General features: G+C 55.9%; 6 protein-coding genes across 6 annotated transcripts; 2 read left to right on the top strand and 4 right to left on the bottom strand.

Moving 5' to 3' along the window:
- Nucleotides 1-513: 513 nt before the first annotated feature.
- T310_8084 (OPT oligopeptide transporter) lies at nt 514-3,312 on the bottom strand (the record flags this gene model as incomplete). Its single annotated transcript, XM_013469137.1, has 11 exons — nt 514-699; nt 764-808; nt 883-1,067; nt 1,129-1,245; nt 1,476-1,497; nt 1,547-1,768; nt 1,995-2,088; nt 2,121-2,548; nt 2,610-2,756; nt 2,800-3,033; nt 3,088-3,312. 11 exons carry the CDS (start codon nt 3,310-3,312, stop codon nt 514-516), a joined length of 1,905 nt encoding a protein of 634 aa, XP_013324591.1.
- Nucleotides 3,313-3,867: 555 nt separating this feature from the next.
- Nucleotides 3,868-4,791, top strand: T310_8083 (Uncharacterized protein; the record flags this gene model as incomplete). Its single annotated transcript, XM_013469136.1, has 2 exons — nt 3,868-4,038; nt 4,240-4,791. 2 exons carry the CDS (start codon nt 3,868-3,870, stop codon nt 4,789-4,791), a joined length of 723 nt encoding a protein of 240 aa, XP_013324590.1.
- A 1,029-nt stretch (nt 4,792-5,820) lies between these two features.
- On the top strand, nt 5,821-6,958 carry T310_8082 (uncharacterized protein; the record flags this gene model as incomplete). The annotated part of the gene is made up of 5 exons (XM_013469135.1): nt 5,821-5,908; nt 5,985-6,000; nt 6,104-6,294; nt 6,871-6,881; nt 6,929-6,958. The coding sequence occupies 5 exons, from the start codon at nt 5,821-5,823 to the stop codon at nt 6,956-6,958; spliced, it is 336 nt and encodes a 111-aa protein (XP_013324589.1).
- A 138-nt stretch (nt 6,959-7,096) lies between these two features.
- On the bottom strand, nt 7,097-8,952 carry T310_8081 (Alkaline phosphatase; the record flags this gene model as incomplete). Its single annotated transcript, XM_013469134.1, has 2 exons — nt 7,097-7,389; nt 7,437-8,952. The coding sequence occupies 2 exons, from the start codon at nt 8,950-8,952 to the stop codon at nt 7,097-7,099; spliced, it is 1,809 nt and encodes a 602-aa protein (XP_013324588.1).
- Nucleotides 8,953-9,449: 497 nt separating this feature from the next.
- Nucleotides 9,450-10,230, bottom strand: T310_8080 (uncharacterized protein; the record flags this gene model as incomplete). The annotated part of the gene is made up of 2 exons (XM_013469133.1): nt 9,450-9,649; nt 9,720-10,230. 2 exons carry the CDS (start codon nt 10,228-10,230, stop codon nt 9,450-9,452), a joined length of 711 nt encoding a protein of 236 aa, XP_013324587.1.
- A 781-nt stretch (nt 10,231-11,011) lies between these two features.
- Nucleotides 11,012-14,002, bottom strand: T310_8079 (Xenobiotic-transporting ATPase; the record flags this gene model as incomplete). The annotated part of the gene is made up of 3 exons (XM_013469132.1): nt 11,012-12,344; nt 12,410-13,548; nt 13,607-14,002. The coding sequence occupies 3 exons, from the start codon at nt 14,000-14,002 to the stop codon at nt 11,012-11,014; spliced, it is 2,868 nt and encodes a 955-aa protein (XP_013324586.1).
- Nucleotides 14,003-17,001: the final 2,999 nt, after the last annotated feature.

The following is a 17,001-nucleotide window of genomic DNA, read 5'->3' as shown; positions in this document are numbered from 1 at the left end:
TTGCGGTGTTGGTTGCAGTGGTCTTCCTGGTTGCTATGTAAAGTAGTCAGCATACTTGTGGATGGAATTCACAGTCTCTCCTTAATACCCGGGTCGTTTTGTCGGTCTTTTTTTTGGTTATTTCCTGCCTGGCTTCCTGGAACATGAACATGAACATGAGTACGGGGGCGTAATTTGCGGCAGAGGCTTCTTGATTTGTTTATATTCGTCATATTCATATTGATCATATTCTTCATGATTTGATCAGTGTCAAAATCTAGCGTGATCTGGCATTATTTATCCAGACGAGTTATCTGTCTTAATCATTAATTGACTTTTAAATTGGATTTTTTTTTACTTTTTCATTTACTGTGTATTAATTAAATACCCGCTCCATGCCCTCGTCTGACAATCTCTCCTTCATTCAGTCAATCCTGATTCTTATTGATCCAAACCAGTTAACGACCTTAACAAGTATACTTCGTTCTACGACCAACTTCTCGGCCCAAACGTTTGATTCGTCGCCAACTCTCTTCACGGCGTCCCCTTGCCATCGACCGTGCTACCATTGACGGTATTCCCCCACCAGGAGAGCGACACGCCCGGCAACACGAGGACGAAGAAGATGACGACAGCGGAGACGGCGACGCCGGCGTCCAGCGCGGCGGAGAGGACATAGTTGTATTTGGCCCACCAGCGGGGTTTGCGGGTCCGGATCAGCTGGCGATCATCTCAGCAGACAGATCTTGAGCGTATGTACTGTACATGTAAGGACAGGACGAACCTTGTTGAAGATGAAGCTCACGACGAAGGCGGTGGAGTAGTATTCCTGTCTTCATGCATCAACAAAGTCTCGTTAGTTCGATCTGAGCGTTAGTCTATCTGATTTTACTGGCGACATACTGCAGGAGGCAGATTCCCTGTGCCAGCAAAGAATATCGGCCAGTGGACGGCCGCCAGCAGTCTCGAAGCTGGAAACCGCTTGCGCAGGAAGAACGTGAGCAGCGGCAGGGCGGCGCCGAGCCAGAACATGTGCAGGAGGCCGGAGTAGATGCGGCCGGGGCTGTAGAGGCGAGAAGGGCCGATTGCTAACAAACAGCTGAGTTAGCAATTCGATGGCCCTGGCAGGTAGTAGGTAGATGGGCTTACCACCCCACAGAATGGCGCTGTTATAGTTGACTCGGCCCTGCGGACAGGTGAAGTTGTCAGATTGAGTGCTCGCGCATACGTCCTTGACGTGGCCGAGGACCCAGAGCAGGACGCCATCTACAGCAGTCAGCAAGCAGTTCGCAGAATCCAGAGGAATTATGGGCATATTATGAACTGGGTCAGACTGCCGAGGATGCACTCCAGCAGCTGCGCAATGAACAGCGTTCGACGCGGGATCTTCATATACAACCCCAGCTGGCCAATGTGTCAGCTTTATACGTCCTCGACACCTATGGTGATGGATGGATGGATCACCTTCATGTCTGCGCTATATATCATCGCCTGACTCAAGCCCGTATACGCATAGAACTGCGAAACAAAATCAGTCACCGCTACGATCACCGTTTTCGCTGCTTACCTTGAAAATGAGAAGCACCAGCGGCCGCCCCTTCAGAAGGTACCCCGACATAATCTCCCCCAGAACGGTCAGCACATTGCTGTTCAGATTGGCTATCGCATACAGCGTCCCCACGGGGATCACGTAGATGGCCGCCACCGCAAACGTGAGCAGGATCCCCCAGAACGGGACCTCGGTGTGCCAGACGTATTGCGTCAGGATTGCGATCGCGATGACAATTAGCTGGCGGCATCAGTCTGTCAGTCAGTGTATATCTTCTGTTTGATGTTCATTCGACAGGCTTGCTCACCGTCATGATGCCGTACCACCATCACGGCGCATCCGGATAACGGGACAACAGTCGCGCATGGATGTCCTTCTTGTTCGTCCCCCGCAATGTCGCCAGGATGTCGTTGCGATGGTACAGTAAGACGTGCGTCAGCAGGCAGCTCAAGACGGCAAAGCCCACGCCGTAGGACAGCGCAAACGTTACGGGCAGATACAGCGGACTGTAGGCCCGGTACTTGGCCTCGTCGATGGCGCCGGAGCGGTCGAGGATGCGGCTCGAGTTGTAGACGCGGGCGTGTTGTCGTACGCGTCGGAGCCCGTCAGCGGCAGATACGCCGTGAACCAGGTGTTGGTGTAGTAGAGGATGGGCGCGGCCATGGCGTAGACGCAGAACCAGCCGGCAAAGACGTTGGCCTGTGCCCAGAACGGCACCACCAGCGGCGAGCCGTTGTATGCGATCTGGCCCCAGTCGAACGTGGTGGGCAAATACCCCAGGCTCGTCGTCATGCCGAAGAGATTGTTCACGACCTTGTTGTCTGGCGCAGCCCAGCAGAGGAAGGCAAACGTGCTGAGCCCTGTGAACAGGAACCCCGGCAGCCAGTACCAGCAGAAGCCGCCGATGAAGACGTACAGGAAGAATCGGTACCGGGAGACCTTCCAGCCGTCGGCGAGGGGATTGGCGCCGCTATGCAGAGTCTCGAAGAGGGCGGCGTTGGCGAGCGTCGATGGCCAGATCTGCGGATACCTAAGCGTGAGAAACACGTCCACCACATCTATGTTCACAGAGGAAGACTACCATCTGGGGCGGTTCCACAATGTACCGATATGCCAGACCCGCCAGGCCCAGACCAAACATCTGCATGGACAAGGCGAGCAGGATCTGGTAGCCCACGGGGGTGGACATGTGCAGGTACACTTTCTGGGCTTGGATGATGGCGCTCGCCTGATCTGTCAGCATTCACCTTGACAAAGGTCTGGTGTCATACCCAGGACTGGCCAAAGCTGAGGTTCGACATGATCGTAATGACGGCATGCTCCTTGACATTGAACGAGCGATCCGGATTGAGCACAAGGTCCCGTCCAAACAGCCGGTACGTCTTGACGGGCAGGATCCTCGCGAGCAGGCAGCCGGCAGGATAGCTGACCAGCTGGGCGACCAGCGAGGTGATGGTCACGCTGGGATAGCGCATGGAGAAAAACTGGTTGATGCCCGTGCCGACCTGCCATGACGGTAGGGTCAGCATCTACGCCAAATGATACGTGTAGGCACTCACCAAGGTGAAGACGACGCCCAGGAACCACATCCGGACGATGTTGACGGGGAGGCTGGAGTCGTCGGTGTTGGGCACATTGGCGCGCACATCCAGGTAGGGCGAGTTGTCCGAGTCGATCGTGTAGTCGATGTTGGTCTCTGCGATGGCCATTTCGACGGCTTCGTCGGCCGTGGCCGAGTTGGGCACTCCATCCGGGGTCTTGAGGGCTTCAACATCTGAGGCCATCGTTGCAGAAAATAGGAAGGATGTATCTCTACGGTCGTTCTGTTGCTGGGGTCATTTGGCTTATATCCACGCACCGCGAGTTTTTATCAAGGAACGTTAACCCCAGCCTTGGCGAGAAAATCCAAAGATAGTAATCATTATCATCTGCTGAACCGCTGGAGTATTCCATACAGCGAGAGCTTCCATATCCAGTCGAGTGTGCAGCCAGTCAATTAGACGTTAATCAGCTCTCAGCCTGAATCAGAGTAAGAGGCACGCGACTGCAGACAAATTGGGAAATTCCTGCGATATCGTCGATTGCTATTTTCGGATTTCTCCGCAACTCGACTCCATTTAGTTGGACTGCTCCACCGTTATCAGCGCCACAAACCTATCGCCAGGAATGTGGGGATTGTCGCGTGGACCTTCTCAGTGGGACTACCTGTACGGACTACGGAGTATTCATGACGGGATATCATACCTACATATATAGATCAGACGATGGCTGATGGTTCGACTCGTCCGTTTCTCTTCTGGTGGCATCGCCTTGCCGGCCAATCTCAGATTCCGTCCAGCATGTCGCTCGACAAGACAGCCGCCATCCTGGTCGTCGGCGCCGGCACCTGGGGCTCGTCGACCGCGCTCCATCTGGCGCGCCGGGGATACAGCAACGTGACCGTGCTGGACGCGTATCCCGTGCCGTCGGCCATCTCAGCGGGCAACGACATCTATCATCTCGGCGGGACAGTACACGACAGACCGCGATGAGAGGGCCGTCAACGATCTTCTCGTCGGCAAGGCACTGCGCGCCTGGAAGAATGACCCCCTGTTCCAGCCGTTCTACCACGAGACGGGCCTTCTCATGGCCGCCAGCAGTCCGGCGGCATTAGACCGTCTTGGGGTGCGCGTGCAGCAGGGCGCGGAGAAGAATATCGTCCCGGTCGAAAGGCCCGAGGACTTTCGGCAGCTGGCGCCATCAGTACTACGGGGGACTTTCCAGGCTGGAAGGGATACTTCATGCGTTCTGGCGCTGGCTGGGCGCACGCGCGCAATGCCCTGGTTGCAGCGGCCAGAGAGGCTCAGCGGCTGGGCGTGCGGTTCGTCACCGGCGATCCAGCAGGCAAGGTGGTCACGCTGATCTTCGAGGACAACGACGTGAAGGGGGCCGTCACGGCCGACGGCAAGATCTGGCGGGCAGAGAGGACGATCCTGTGTGCCGGCGCCAATTCGGACCAGTTCATCGACTTCAAGCAGCAGCTGCGGCCGACTGCGTGGACGATTGCCCACATCGCCCTCGAGGAGGCTGAACGGGCGCTGTACAAGAACCTGCCGGTGATCTTCCACATCGAGAAGGGGTTCTTCTTCGAGCCGGACGACGAACGGGGCGAGATCAAGATCTGCGACGAGCATCCGGGCTACACGAACATGGTGCGACTGCCCGACGGCACGCTCGCCAGCCGGCCGTTCGCGAAGACGCAGGTGCCGGTGGACTCGGAGTGACGCATGCGGGCGCTGCTGGCGGAGACGATGCCCCAGCTGGCCCAGCTGGCCTTTAGCTTTGCGCGCATCTGCTGGTGTGCCGACACGGCGAACCGCGAGTACATCATCGACCGGCATGGAGCATACTGATATTCTGAAGGGTATACTAATAGACTAATGAGCAGGCTTCAAACTCCTCTCGACAATCGGCGACGTGATCGTGGACGCGATGGAAGACAAGATCCCGTCGCATGTCCACAAATACATCCGGTGGAACCCGGAGATGGCCGTGGATCGCGACTGGAAGGATACGCCGGGTCGGTTTGGGGAGGACAACCGGGTGATGGACTTGAAGGAGGTGAAGGAGTGGACTGAAGTGGCGGACCGGGAGTCGAAGTAGAGTCGAAAGTAGGTCGAAAGTAGAGTCAAAGCTGTAGCCAGAGCCTCATCAAGGCCATCCCAGGATTACTTGTACAGACGGAGGAATAGAATATTATCTGAGCCTGTTGATTTAATTTAGACAGCCCTATACAATTGAAGGATAGATATAACCTAACCCCCTCTTCTACCTAATGCTATCAATATCAATCACTGAGAGCATATAAACGGAACCCATCTAATCAAATTACTTACCATGTAGTTACCCAGTTCAAATAATCCCTACATATAATAACTAATAATATTATACACAGCACATAAAGTATATTACTTGATGAAAACCAATCCACCCAGTTAGTTAGGGTTATAACCCACAACAGGAGAAAACCTTATCTATTCATTATTATATGTAGTATACCCAAGATAACCCTCTACCTACTCACGGGACAAACATCCGAAACCCAGCATGAAGAAGTGAAGACCATGTCAACAACTGACATCATGTGGCAACAGTCACTATATTAGCTACGAACATGCAGAAGAATCGACTCGACTCAAATGAAGTATAAAATATGAAACAAATAAAAGCATAAATATTGTATACTCTACATAATCCATCTACATTTTCTACTACGTACAGTACAGTACAGTATATACATACATACGAACGACATGTCCACCGCCAGCTTCAACTACTACACCAGCTTCAGCTTCAAGCTCGCTCAAGCAGTAGGGATTCTAGGTTCTGCTGGGGCGTCGAGTATGCATACTTTCTCCTTGATACCTACTTACCTATAAACCTCATCACTTTCTTCTCTCTTCAAACAAACTAACAGTACTAATTATTACTATGTGTGTATGTACAGGCGGTATTTTAACAATCACCTTCTTCAGCATTCCGCCTTTGCTGCTTCCTGCAAACAATAACAACAATAATAATACTCGTCGACGCCAGCAAGAACAGCAGGAGCAAGAAAATCAACAGCAAGAAAATCAACAGCAAGAACAACAACAAGACAAATCCGAATCTTCTACAACTACAACAACGAGTAATATACCACACCTCCTCCACCAATGGCTCTACATCTACAACAAAGGAGGCAAAACCTTCCCGTACCTCGTCGCAGGATCGGCTCTCGCATACGCGTATGTCGTATACTACCTTCTCCTGCGGCACGCAGGCAGCAGAACGGGATGGTCTACAGTACTGTACAGAATATACCTATTCGCGTCGGCAGTGACAATCAGCGCAATCCCCTTCTCGCTAGCATTCGTGGAGCCGTTGGCGAAGAAGTTGCTTTCCATCATCGCTAAGGAGGACGATAATAGTGTTACTCCCAGGGAAGAAGGGGAAGTGCCGAGGTTGATAGATGCCTGGGCGAAGTGGAATGTTGGAAGGGGGATTTTTCCGTTTGTGGGGGCTGTTGTGGGGGTTGTGGGGGCTTTGTGGTTTTGATTGAGGAATTTAGTTAATTGAGTGATTGTTGATTGATTATTGTTGATTGATTATTGTTGATTGATTGTTGTTGATTGATTGTTGATTTGATTAGGCTATGAGGAAAGGATACGAGGGTGTCTTGTCTGCTTGGTTTGCTGATGAGATGATGATGATGATGGTGATGGTGAAGGGCTTGTTTATGGCTGTCAATAGATAAGAGTTTTCCTTCCAATGGACTGTATCAGACAGAATAGTACCAGAAAACCTACTATACTATAGTATAGTACATTATAGTGTATGTCGAAAGACGTAAAAAGATTTAAACTGATTAGATAGATGTAGATACTTCCAGTATACTCCAACTTACCATGATTATGATCAATTAAGTGAATTCGTATGATTTATTAAAAATAGTCTGGTCACAAGAACAGCCTGATTACAGGCGGCAACTCCTCTCATCGCATGCGAAGTAAGACCCGGTCTGAAACTGGTATATACCGTAGGATGTGATTAATGTGAATGATCAGTGCTGCCGCACCCACAGCTCATGGAATCGATAAAATACGACCCAGCGAGCCCCCGCTTAAACTCCCCGTGATACGTATCCAGCTGGTCCACCCGTACGTCCGCCCCCAGAGGATCGCCCAGCCAGTCATTCGACCGCTGCTGCAGCTGCTTGGTGACGTTCCGCACGTCCACGTCCAGATACTCCGCCAGGAATGCCCCCACGTCCGTGTTCTCGTGGTTGCCGACCAGCGGCCAGGCGTCTTTCGTCGAGCTTGCGTAGATGTTGACATCGACGGCTGTAGCCATTAGCATCAACCTGTATTTACAAGAGGATGTCTCCTACCTGAATGCCCATGCGTCGTCCATCCCACCTGCGCCCGACGACTGATTATGTCGGCAAATATGTAGTTGGCCGGCCACACCGGATCCGTCTCGATCAACGAGTCCACCTCCGCGTCCGTGGCGTCGTCAATCCCCAGCCCCTTCTCCAGCAGCTGCTTTCGAATGTATGCCCGCTGCGTCGCCCGGTCGTCCTTCTTGCCCTTGCCGTCCAAATACTCCTTCAGCTTCGCATGCAGATACTCCGACGAGTGGCTCGCCTTGGCGAGAACCTCCGGAAGCCACTTGTAGTCCGGGTACGACTTGTGCAGCTGTCGTGCCGCCGCCAATCCGCCCGTCTCGTGGTCCGACGTGCTGACCAGCACCCCCGGCGTCGAGTCCTCCTCCAGGAACTTCAGCACCGCCGCAAATGCCTTGTCGTAGGCCAGCACCTCGTGGACCTGCGCCGCCGGGTCATTCCCGTGGCCCGCGTGGTCGATGCGGGACCCCTCGATCATGATAAAGAACCCCTTGTCGCTGTGCTCGGTCGCCTTGCTGAGCGCCGTCAACGCAGTCCGCGTCATCTCCTCCAGCGACGGGTACTCGTCCTCGACATGTCGGCGGTCGATCTCGTACGGAATGTCCCTCTCCGCGAAGAGTCCCAGCAAGGGCAGCTTCGCGTCCTTCCCCATACTCAGCCCGTCGAATTGTTTCCTGCTGTGGATGTAGTGGAACCCGTTCGCCTCCGCCTCCTTGATCAGGTCGCGATCATCCCCCCGACAGCTGCCCTCGGTCGTGTTCGGCAGGAAATGGCATCGCCCACCGCCCAGCATCAGGTCGACCACCCGGCCCAGGGGATGGTCTCCAATCTCCTGCTCCGCGATCCGGTCTTCGTACTGTCGTAGGTTGACATGGGAGGCAAAGCACGCGGGCGTGGCGTCGGTGATCCGGGTCGTCACCACCAGACCGGTCTTGTATCCGGCCTGATGGGCCGCTTCGAGGACGGTCCCGCAGGGCGAGTGGTCGGACAGGACGGAAATGGCGCCGTTGTAGCTCTTGATCCCGCAAGAGAAAGCGGTCGCCCCCGCGGCCGAGTCGGTCACCAGGCTCGACGTCGACCTCGTCCGCGACGTGCCGATGTGGTGCTGGTCCAGCACCAGCGTGTCGTCCGGCGGCAGGCCCAGCTCCAGCTGTCGGAAGCTTCTCGTCAACGACAGACTGGTCGGGCCCATGCCGTCCGATACCATGAAGATGACATTACGCTTGCCCGTCGGCTTACCGCCGGGGCCCCAGGTCGGCTGGGAGTCGTGCTGCGTGAGGCGCTTGTGCTGGTAGGCCACGGCCAGGACGATGACGGCCACGGTGGCCACAAGAGCCCAGGTGAAGAGACCGATCTGTCGCCAGAAGCCCCATCCGCGGCGCTGGTCGTCAGAGCGGGCCACCCGCTCGCCGGTCAACAGGGCATCTTCCTCGTCTTCATGCCGGATGGAGGAGTGCTCGGAGGACTGGCGCGGAGCCAGGAGAGGCTCCTCGCGGGGCATATTTTGCACAGCGGAAACGGCGGAATGAAGACAATGCGTAAATGGAAATGAGAGAGAGGAAGATGGAGGATGACAGGGGTGAGTTGATGGACGTTAAAGGCGGGTTCGGCGGCAGTCGAGCGGCCTCGGCAGGTGACGTGCTGCGCTCGTCTAGCGTCACCGCAAACAGCAACAGCTGCAACACAGCTGATCTGCTCAGCCCAATATTCTTACTTTCCTTTCTATCTTCTTATATTCTGCTCTGCTATCTCTAGTCTGTATGTCTTTGCGTATTTGGTGTAGAAGCGTCGATATTATTGTAATGCACAGTACAGCCTATATACAGGACAGCAGGACCAGCTACTCCGTAGGTCCAGAAGCTTAATTAATTGATTCATTAATTAATCAACCAATCAATCAATAATCCATGTTCACCAAACTGGTGAGAGAAGAGCATATAGTCCTGTTTTGTCATCCTCCCGTAAACACACGAATTGTACAATCGACCAGCTGCAACCTCACGACCGTCCTCTCCACCCAATGGGGATCATGGCTGCTGCAACGTCGGTGACACCTCGTTCGGTTGCGAGCAGATTGAACTGGGCTGCTGCGTTCCTGGTGTCCTGCACCTCAACCCGAATGCCCAGCGAGTTGATGTGCCGCTTCGTCTCGGGCGACACAGGGAACACGGACGCCCCGAGGCCGAGGATCAGAAGGTCTGCACAAATGCACAATTAGTAGTCCGGTCGAGATAAATTCGAATAGCAGCCGGCTGGACAGGAACTCACCAGGTCGCGGCCACACCAACCCGAGCAGACCCCAGACTTCCTCCGCGACCTCAAACTGCCCCTTCTCGTTGACCATCATGCTCTTCGCATCTGCGCCGCCGCTGAACGCCTGCCAGGGCCGCCAGGTGAACGCTTCGCCGCCGACCAGCAGCACCCCATCGCCTCCGGTCACCTTGATGCCGTTGTCCAAGTGGAAGCCGTCGTCCAGGCAAGCGTCGACGGCAGTCGCCGGCGTGGGAAGGTTCCCCAGCACATTCAGTTCAGCGAAATCGGTCTGGGTCGTCTCCGACGAGCGTGGTCCGCGGTCGCGGGTCTGTGGCTTGGGAGGCTGCGCGCGAGGCACGATCCGCGACGGTCGAGCAGGATAGCTGCTGCTGTTACTGCGGCGGGGGGCAAAGGACAGCGGACTCGCCAGACGAGCCGGACATGATGCGCGACAGGCGCTCAGACTGGAGTTGGCCTGGATCGAGCTGCGCAGAGCGCGCAGAAGCTGCGGCGACGGAGGATGCATGGGCGGTCGATGTCACGGGTTCGTTTCAACCCTGAACTGAGAAAAGGTCAACAGCAAGTGCAAGTTCAAGGAATCAGGGGAGCCATGGGAGACGGAGCTGACGGCTGGCACGGCACCAAACGAGGTGAGGAGACTGCAGTGCAGGAAGGAAATAATTAATGATGGTTCCTTGGCAGCAGACGGAGATGGCCGGGCGGACACCCGACCACCAAGCCGCATCTCTACAGTATCTCATTATTACTAATCCATCGTGTGCATTCAACATCACGCACAGCATCATTAATTAGGTGCGTGTATTTCATTGCTGAGCTACTCGGTGGGAATCCCTCCGGAGTCTATCTTCTACGAAAACACTTTTTTTCCTCCCGTCCCCTTCGCCGTCACAAACACCATCGTCTCGTGATTAGGTTGGTATCAACGGCCGCCCTCATCGAGAGCAGGCATGCAATTGGGAAACAAACAACAAAAGCATCAAAACCACTGGAGCAATGCGGAGGGCAATTACCCACAGGAATAACCGTCTTTCGTACAGTCGTGGCAAGAACGTCATCAAGTCCAGACAGCCGTAAACGTCCGAATAACACACCGAAGAAAGTCACCGCAAAATGAAACCCCGAAAGGAAAAAAAATTAGAGTTAACTGTCTTCGCCATATGCATTCCCTGCCAATTCAATCCGAGAATCACGCCGTTTGATTTTTTTTTTAATAACTGATAGAAATATTATGGGTATCATTGCCGGCTGAAAACGACGCGAGTCATTCCTGGAGCAGTCAACCGGCATCAAGACGAGCGCCCATACGCATTATGATTGTCCCCCGCTCGACTGGAACGGCGACCAGGCGTTTCGCGAGCAGTGGTCGGATGTGCCGTCCCGTTCTGTTCCTCTTCCGACTGACTGGAAGTGTCGTCTCCCGCAGCTGCAGTCGAGGCACTGCGGAGACGTTGCGCGCGGTCTTGGAGCACTTGTGCCTCGGCCGCCGCCTTCTGGGCCCGAATCTGCTTCCGCCACATGCTCGCATAGCGGCCTTTCATCGCCAGCAGCTCCTCGTGGGTGCCCCGTTCGGCGACTCGGCCATCGTGCAGGACGAGGATCTGGTCGGCCGTGGTGATGGTGCTCAACCGATGAGCGATCACCAGCATTGTGCGTCCGCGCGACAGAGTCGACAATGCGCCTTGGATATGCTCTTCCGTGGCCGTGTCCAGCGCCGCGGTCGCCTCATCGAGGAGGATGATCCGCGGGTTTTTGAGAATCGTCCGCGCAATCGCCACTCGCTGCTTCTCCCCACCACTGAGACGAAGACCGCGCTCACCGACCTTGGTCTGGTAGCCATCCGGAAATCCGAGAATCCGATCATGAATGCTCGCCGCCCGGCATGCCTCGTACACCTCCTCATCGGTCGCGTTCGGATTGGCGTACTTGAGGTTGTACATGATCGTCTCGTTGAAGAGGACCGTGTCTTGCGGGACTACCCCGATGTGGCGGCGGAGGGAGTCAATGGTCACACTCTGAACATCCTGATCGTCCACCCGGATACTGCCCTTGGCGGCGTTGTAGAAGCGGAACAGGAGACGGAACACGGTGGATTTCCCTCCGCCTGATTCGCCGACCAGGGCAGTGGTGGTGCCAGGCGGACAGTGGAAGCTCAGTCCGTTCAACGCCGGCTTCCGGCCATCATACGAGAATTCGACGTTGTCGAAGACAATGTCGCCGCGACAGGACTCCATAGGCACCGCAGACGGACTGTCCACCACGGTGGGCTGCTCTCGGAAGAGTTCCAGCATGCGCTCCGAATTGATCAGCGCCGATTGGATGGACCGATAAAACGTCCCGAAGAAATTCAACGGGCCTTGAAGCTGGGCCATGTAGGTCAAGAGCGTGACGAATTGGCCCACCTTGCGTTGGCCGGCGGAAACCTGGTACGCAGCGATGAAACAGGTGATCAGAAGGCCCAACATGAAGACGGTATTCTGACACGTGTTCATCAAGGTCAGAGAGAACAAGACATGGTATTCGGCCTTCTGGAAGTCGTTGACGGCGCCGCGATATCGGTTGAACTCGTATTGCTCGGCGTTGAAGTACTTGACGGTCTCGTAAGACACCATCGAATCGTTCCTGACAAAGAAAAAAAATTTTTTTTTAGCAAAAGACATGGTTTTCTGCAACCTCATTCCACTCACTTGACCGCATCTTCCTGTCGGGACGCATTCACCATCTGCCTCCGGATCTCCGCTCGCCACTGAGCCATGCGGATCGTGACGTAGAGGTAGCAGAAAGTGACAATGGCCACAACGAGTGCGTAGTAGGCGTCGAACGCGACCAGGAAATAGCCGATGGCGACGCAGAGATCGATCAGCATCGGCACGACCTGAAACGTCACCTGCTCCAGGAAGGTGTTGATCGAGTTTCCCTTGCTCAGGGCGGACAGCACTTCACCCGTCTTCTTGCTCAGATGGAAATCCAGACTGAGCCCGTGTACATGCTCAAAAGCCGCCGTAGACAGCTCCATGTACGAGTACTGGCCCACCGGAATCCACAGGCTCGACCGCAACGAACCGATCAGACCCTGGTTCCCTTGCAGCCAGCGAAAGAAGATGTACAGGCAAATCTCAAACCAGGGAATCCGAAAACCTTCCCCTTCCTCCCGGGACAGGATATCGGTGATCACGCCCACTTGGTACGGGACGAGAACGTTGATGACCCGTTGCAGAAGGATCAAGACGAAGCAGACGATGACCACCAGCTGCAGTCGGCGGGACTTGGACGGCCACAGATATGGGAAAAACAAGGAGTAACCGCTCAGATACTCCCACCAGCTCGTGGACGGAATGGTGGTCGGACGGACCCAGGGATCAACCGGTTTCTGAGCAGGAGCGGCATGATTCCCATTCGGCTGGGTAGCACCGTATCCATCTCCGTTGGCACCGGCCGTCGCCTCGGCGGACAGGAGCCCAGTTGTCTCTGCAGAGTCGCCTGCCAAACGAGGATGCGCCTTCCGGCTAGAAGATTTTTGTCCAACGGCGCAGAGGATGTACAGAACCACCAGAGCGGCGAGGATGGCGATGCGGACAATATTGGAAACGACCTCAGCGATCTCCCATGGGGTGATGCCTTGCCGCAGAGGACCGCCATAGGGATCTCCCACTGTCGGCTCGTGGTGCGGGGCGGAGTAGAAGGCCAGCGAGAGGCCAACGATGGTCAGATCGAGCGGAATGGCGACCAACCAGGGCACAAACTGAGCGCAGGTCGGGGAGGGCTTGGTGTCCAGGATCGAGATCAGGATGACAGCATGGACGAAGAACGAACCCACGACGTAGATCTGGAGAAGCTCAAGTCAGCAGCTGCAAGCATCCTTGCCGCGGACGTGTCGTGCTTACCACCACCGCCTGACCACGCCACCAGTGTTCTGAGCGGGCGATGATCGCATGGGCCATGTTGAGGGCCGCATCCGCAATGAAAGTCAGGAGCACCCCGACGGAGAGCCACTTGAAGACGAGCTTGAACTGGGGAGAGACGTCGGGACGTTCCCGGGCCACGACAGCCATGGTGCTTCTGGTCCTCTTGGGCAGCGGTCGACCACCAGGACCCGATGTGACAGTATTGCGATTGGGGGTGAGTTGCTTGGCCGAAATGATCGAGTTGACGACAAAGGCAATGACGAAGGCGATCAGAAGGACAATTGGCGACGCAATACGCACATAGCTGAGCACCTCGTGGAGGACAGCGTGTGTCCCCGACGATGGGGAACCGTCCGCAGCACCTGAAGCAGCCATGATGGCCATTCCTCCAACTATGAACCTCGCAAATCCAGGGGAAAAAAGCGATTATTGAGGTTCCATGTCACGGCATGGACGGTGTGTGCTTGTCAAACAGCTGACTCTGGGACCGGTAGAGACAGTGAGGGGGAGGGGTGCAGGGCGCGAGACCAGGGCGGTGAATGGGCCGTTAGAAAAGCATGGAATGTCTGAGGGATATACAGCAGCTGCGCGGTGAATGGCCGGATGCGTCACTCGACAGAGGCAGGGCGGTTCACGGTGTAATAATGGCGTTCCAAGAGAGGGGATGCAATTAGGGACCGATACAGCACAAAGAAGGCAGGGCGATAAAGAGACACAACGCAAAAGAAAGTAGACCAAGCGGAGTAGATGATGACAGCAGGACAGACGGAAGAAGAAAGGCCCCAAGAATAGAAGAATAAGAATTCGCTGGCTGCGCAGGAGCAGCGAGAGAGAGAGCAGCGGGCGAGCAGTCTCCGGGCGAGGAGAGGAGTTGTTGGGCGGAGCGACCTTGGAAACGACGAGTGGAGAGCTTCAGGCGAGTGGGTTCGGCCCAGCGCGCCGTCCAGACTCCAAGGGTTCCAATGGCAGGTCGCCCAGCAGCTTAGACTTCGCCAGCCCAAGGTGCTCTGGACAGGATGATGCCCGTCGTCAGCACAGCACAGTCTGGACTCTGGAACCACGGTCAGTCAAACCAGCACCAGCACGCGCAATTGCCTGGGGCAGCAACAACCAGCTGGCAGCGCTGGCCGCCCGTCGTGCCGCGAGGGGAGACAGGCCCAAATATGTGTTTTCCGGCGAATGCCCTCAATCCGGAACCAGGCAGCCTGCAGTGGCCGAGGGGCCCAACGGCGAGGATTCGGATCTGGCGCAGCGCGGTGACTGGCCTGCAGGTCAACCCAAGCTTCCTGCTTGTCCCGAGATCGTGGCTGCTCTCACTGCGAACCCCTGACAGCACGCGAGAGCTGCCGACTCCAGACGTGCAACCACGCACACTACTAAAAAAAAATGCAGTCTGAACAGCCGCTACGATGGAGATGATGATATGGCTCACACAGTGTCGATTCCTCCCCCTCCCTCTGGCGTCTCTCTTCTCTGGTACAGTACCTTTCGAACCAGACTGGATGCGCATGCACTACCGAGTATCCAGCAGCCACGGCAAAGAGTTTGAGACAGATCGATTTGCTGCGCCTGGGCCGGCATGGCTCGCATTCGTGGCAGCGTCCATGGGGAGCGAGGCCGGGATCGACCTGGCGGAATGACGGCATCGTCTGCCACGAATGCTGCACACGCCGGGATGCGGTGAAAGAAAAGACGGCCGGCCGAAAGTAAGGACCCGACGCGAGGGTTCGACGTCGTCTTTTTGGGCAACCAGAGGGCTTAGTTGGAGCCTTTAAGGATGACAAGTCCAGCATCAAGTCTCAGGCGGTGTGGCCGGGCTCCGCCGGAGCAAGCCCGAACAGGCTGTCGAGAGGCCAGGGACCAGCTGTCAGTGTTAGACTTTCAGGCGAGTCGACTGCCGCGGGGGACCCGGGCCCTGGACTCCGGCAGCGTGACCAGACTCGCTACATCAGCGGATTCTGCAGCCCGCACACCGCCCAGGCAAGCCTCTTGCGCATGCTTTCTGATGATTCCTCCAGCACGGCTCGATCGGCCATCCTGCTGCCATTATTCACAATCTGCACCCCGGTCAGCCGGCGTCCCTGGCTCCGGGGTTCGTCGTCCCGCCGTGCTGCAGTGCGTGCCGGCGTGCCGGGGACTTAACTCGCACTGCAGCCACGGACGGAATTTCGGTGTGATCGGCCGCATGAAGAAAATGCTAACGCGATCCAGCCCAGTCTCTTGGGCGGCGCAGACGGACTACTTCTACCGCTAGCAGATCTGTTGAAATAGGGGACTACGTCTAGCTACGGAGTCCGAGTACAGAGTACTCCGTACAGTCTATACAGACTACAGAGTAGAGAGTATCAAGACAAGTGTCATTCCTCCAACATTGTACAGAGTATTGCGACACCATTCTCGCCCAGAGGAGACTCAGGAGAGCGATTCTCTGGCGCATAACGCTTGGACGCTCTGCTGCATGCCCGTCGGTCGCTTCTCCGGCTAATATCAGATCTGGGGTGGAGATTCTGGCAGCCACCTCATATATCTTTTCTTTTTTTCCCTTTCTGCCACCTATCTTATCGCCGTACTTCCCTGGGATGTAATCCTGGATGTCATGCAGCCACGGGATGACGGAAGTGCCTTGATTAGTGGCTGCCTTGTAGGCGTGCTGCAGCCCGTATGCGAACCGGTGGCCTCGCAGTCTCGAACGCCTTAAGGAACAGGGAGTCGAGGAAACGGTCGCGACCGAGAGTAGGAAAAACGCCCCGACAGGTCAACCGCCACCTAGACAACGATCAGTGTGCTTGCGTGCATGCGACCAGTAGTCCACGACTGTTTATCTATCCAACGGGGCTAATTGGTGCCTTGTTTCTGCGCAGATCGATGCGAATTCCATGTGAGTCGCTCTGCCGTTGAGCCGTGTAGTCTGTCTGTACGTGTACTCTTTCTGTACGAACTGCAGGACTCTGTGCAGGCGAACGGCAGTGGCCGAACAGTTCTCCAGCCGAGTATACAGGGGGCTCCTTCCTACTTCGGTCCCTGCCACATTCCCCGCGACATGATTCTGCCGCTCTTCGCCGCCTCGCAGACGTCAGCTGGCCAACGCGCTCCTCGTCACGAGGCGATCGCATCGCTGCTTCCTCGAACGGAAGGCTCGTGGCCGCGTGTGCCTGCCAGATCCATCGCAAGAGCGTCGCCGTCAGCTGCCCCCCCAGCAGCCCGCCAGAGTCGCGCCTTCCTCGTCTCCCCGCGCTTCCGACTGGGCTGGGATGGTGTGCAGGCGAATCACCGCGCCCGCTCCTGCCAGGCCTCGTCGTGTCTCACAGTGCACAATCCGCCTAGAGATGGCGCTCGCCGCCTGATCGCCTGCTGCTCTGCCTCGATCCGAGGTC

The sequence above is a fragment of the Rasamsonia emersonii genome, assembly GCF_000968595.1.
Source record: "Rasamsonia emersonii CBS 393.64 chromosome Unknown ctg1118621760647, whole genome shotgun sequence".
Taxonomy (NCBI): Eukaryota; Fungi; Ascomycota; class Eurotiomycetes; order Eurotiales; family Trichocomaceae; genus Rasamsonia; species Rasamsonia emersonii.
This window is presented reverse-complemented; position numbering and strand designations above follow the sequence as displayed.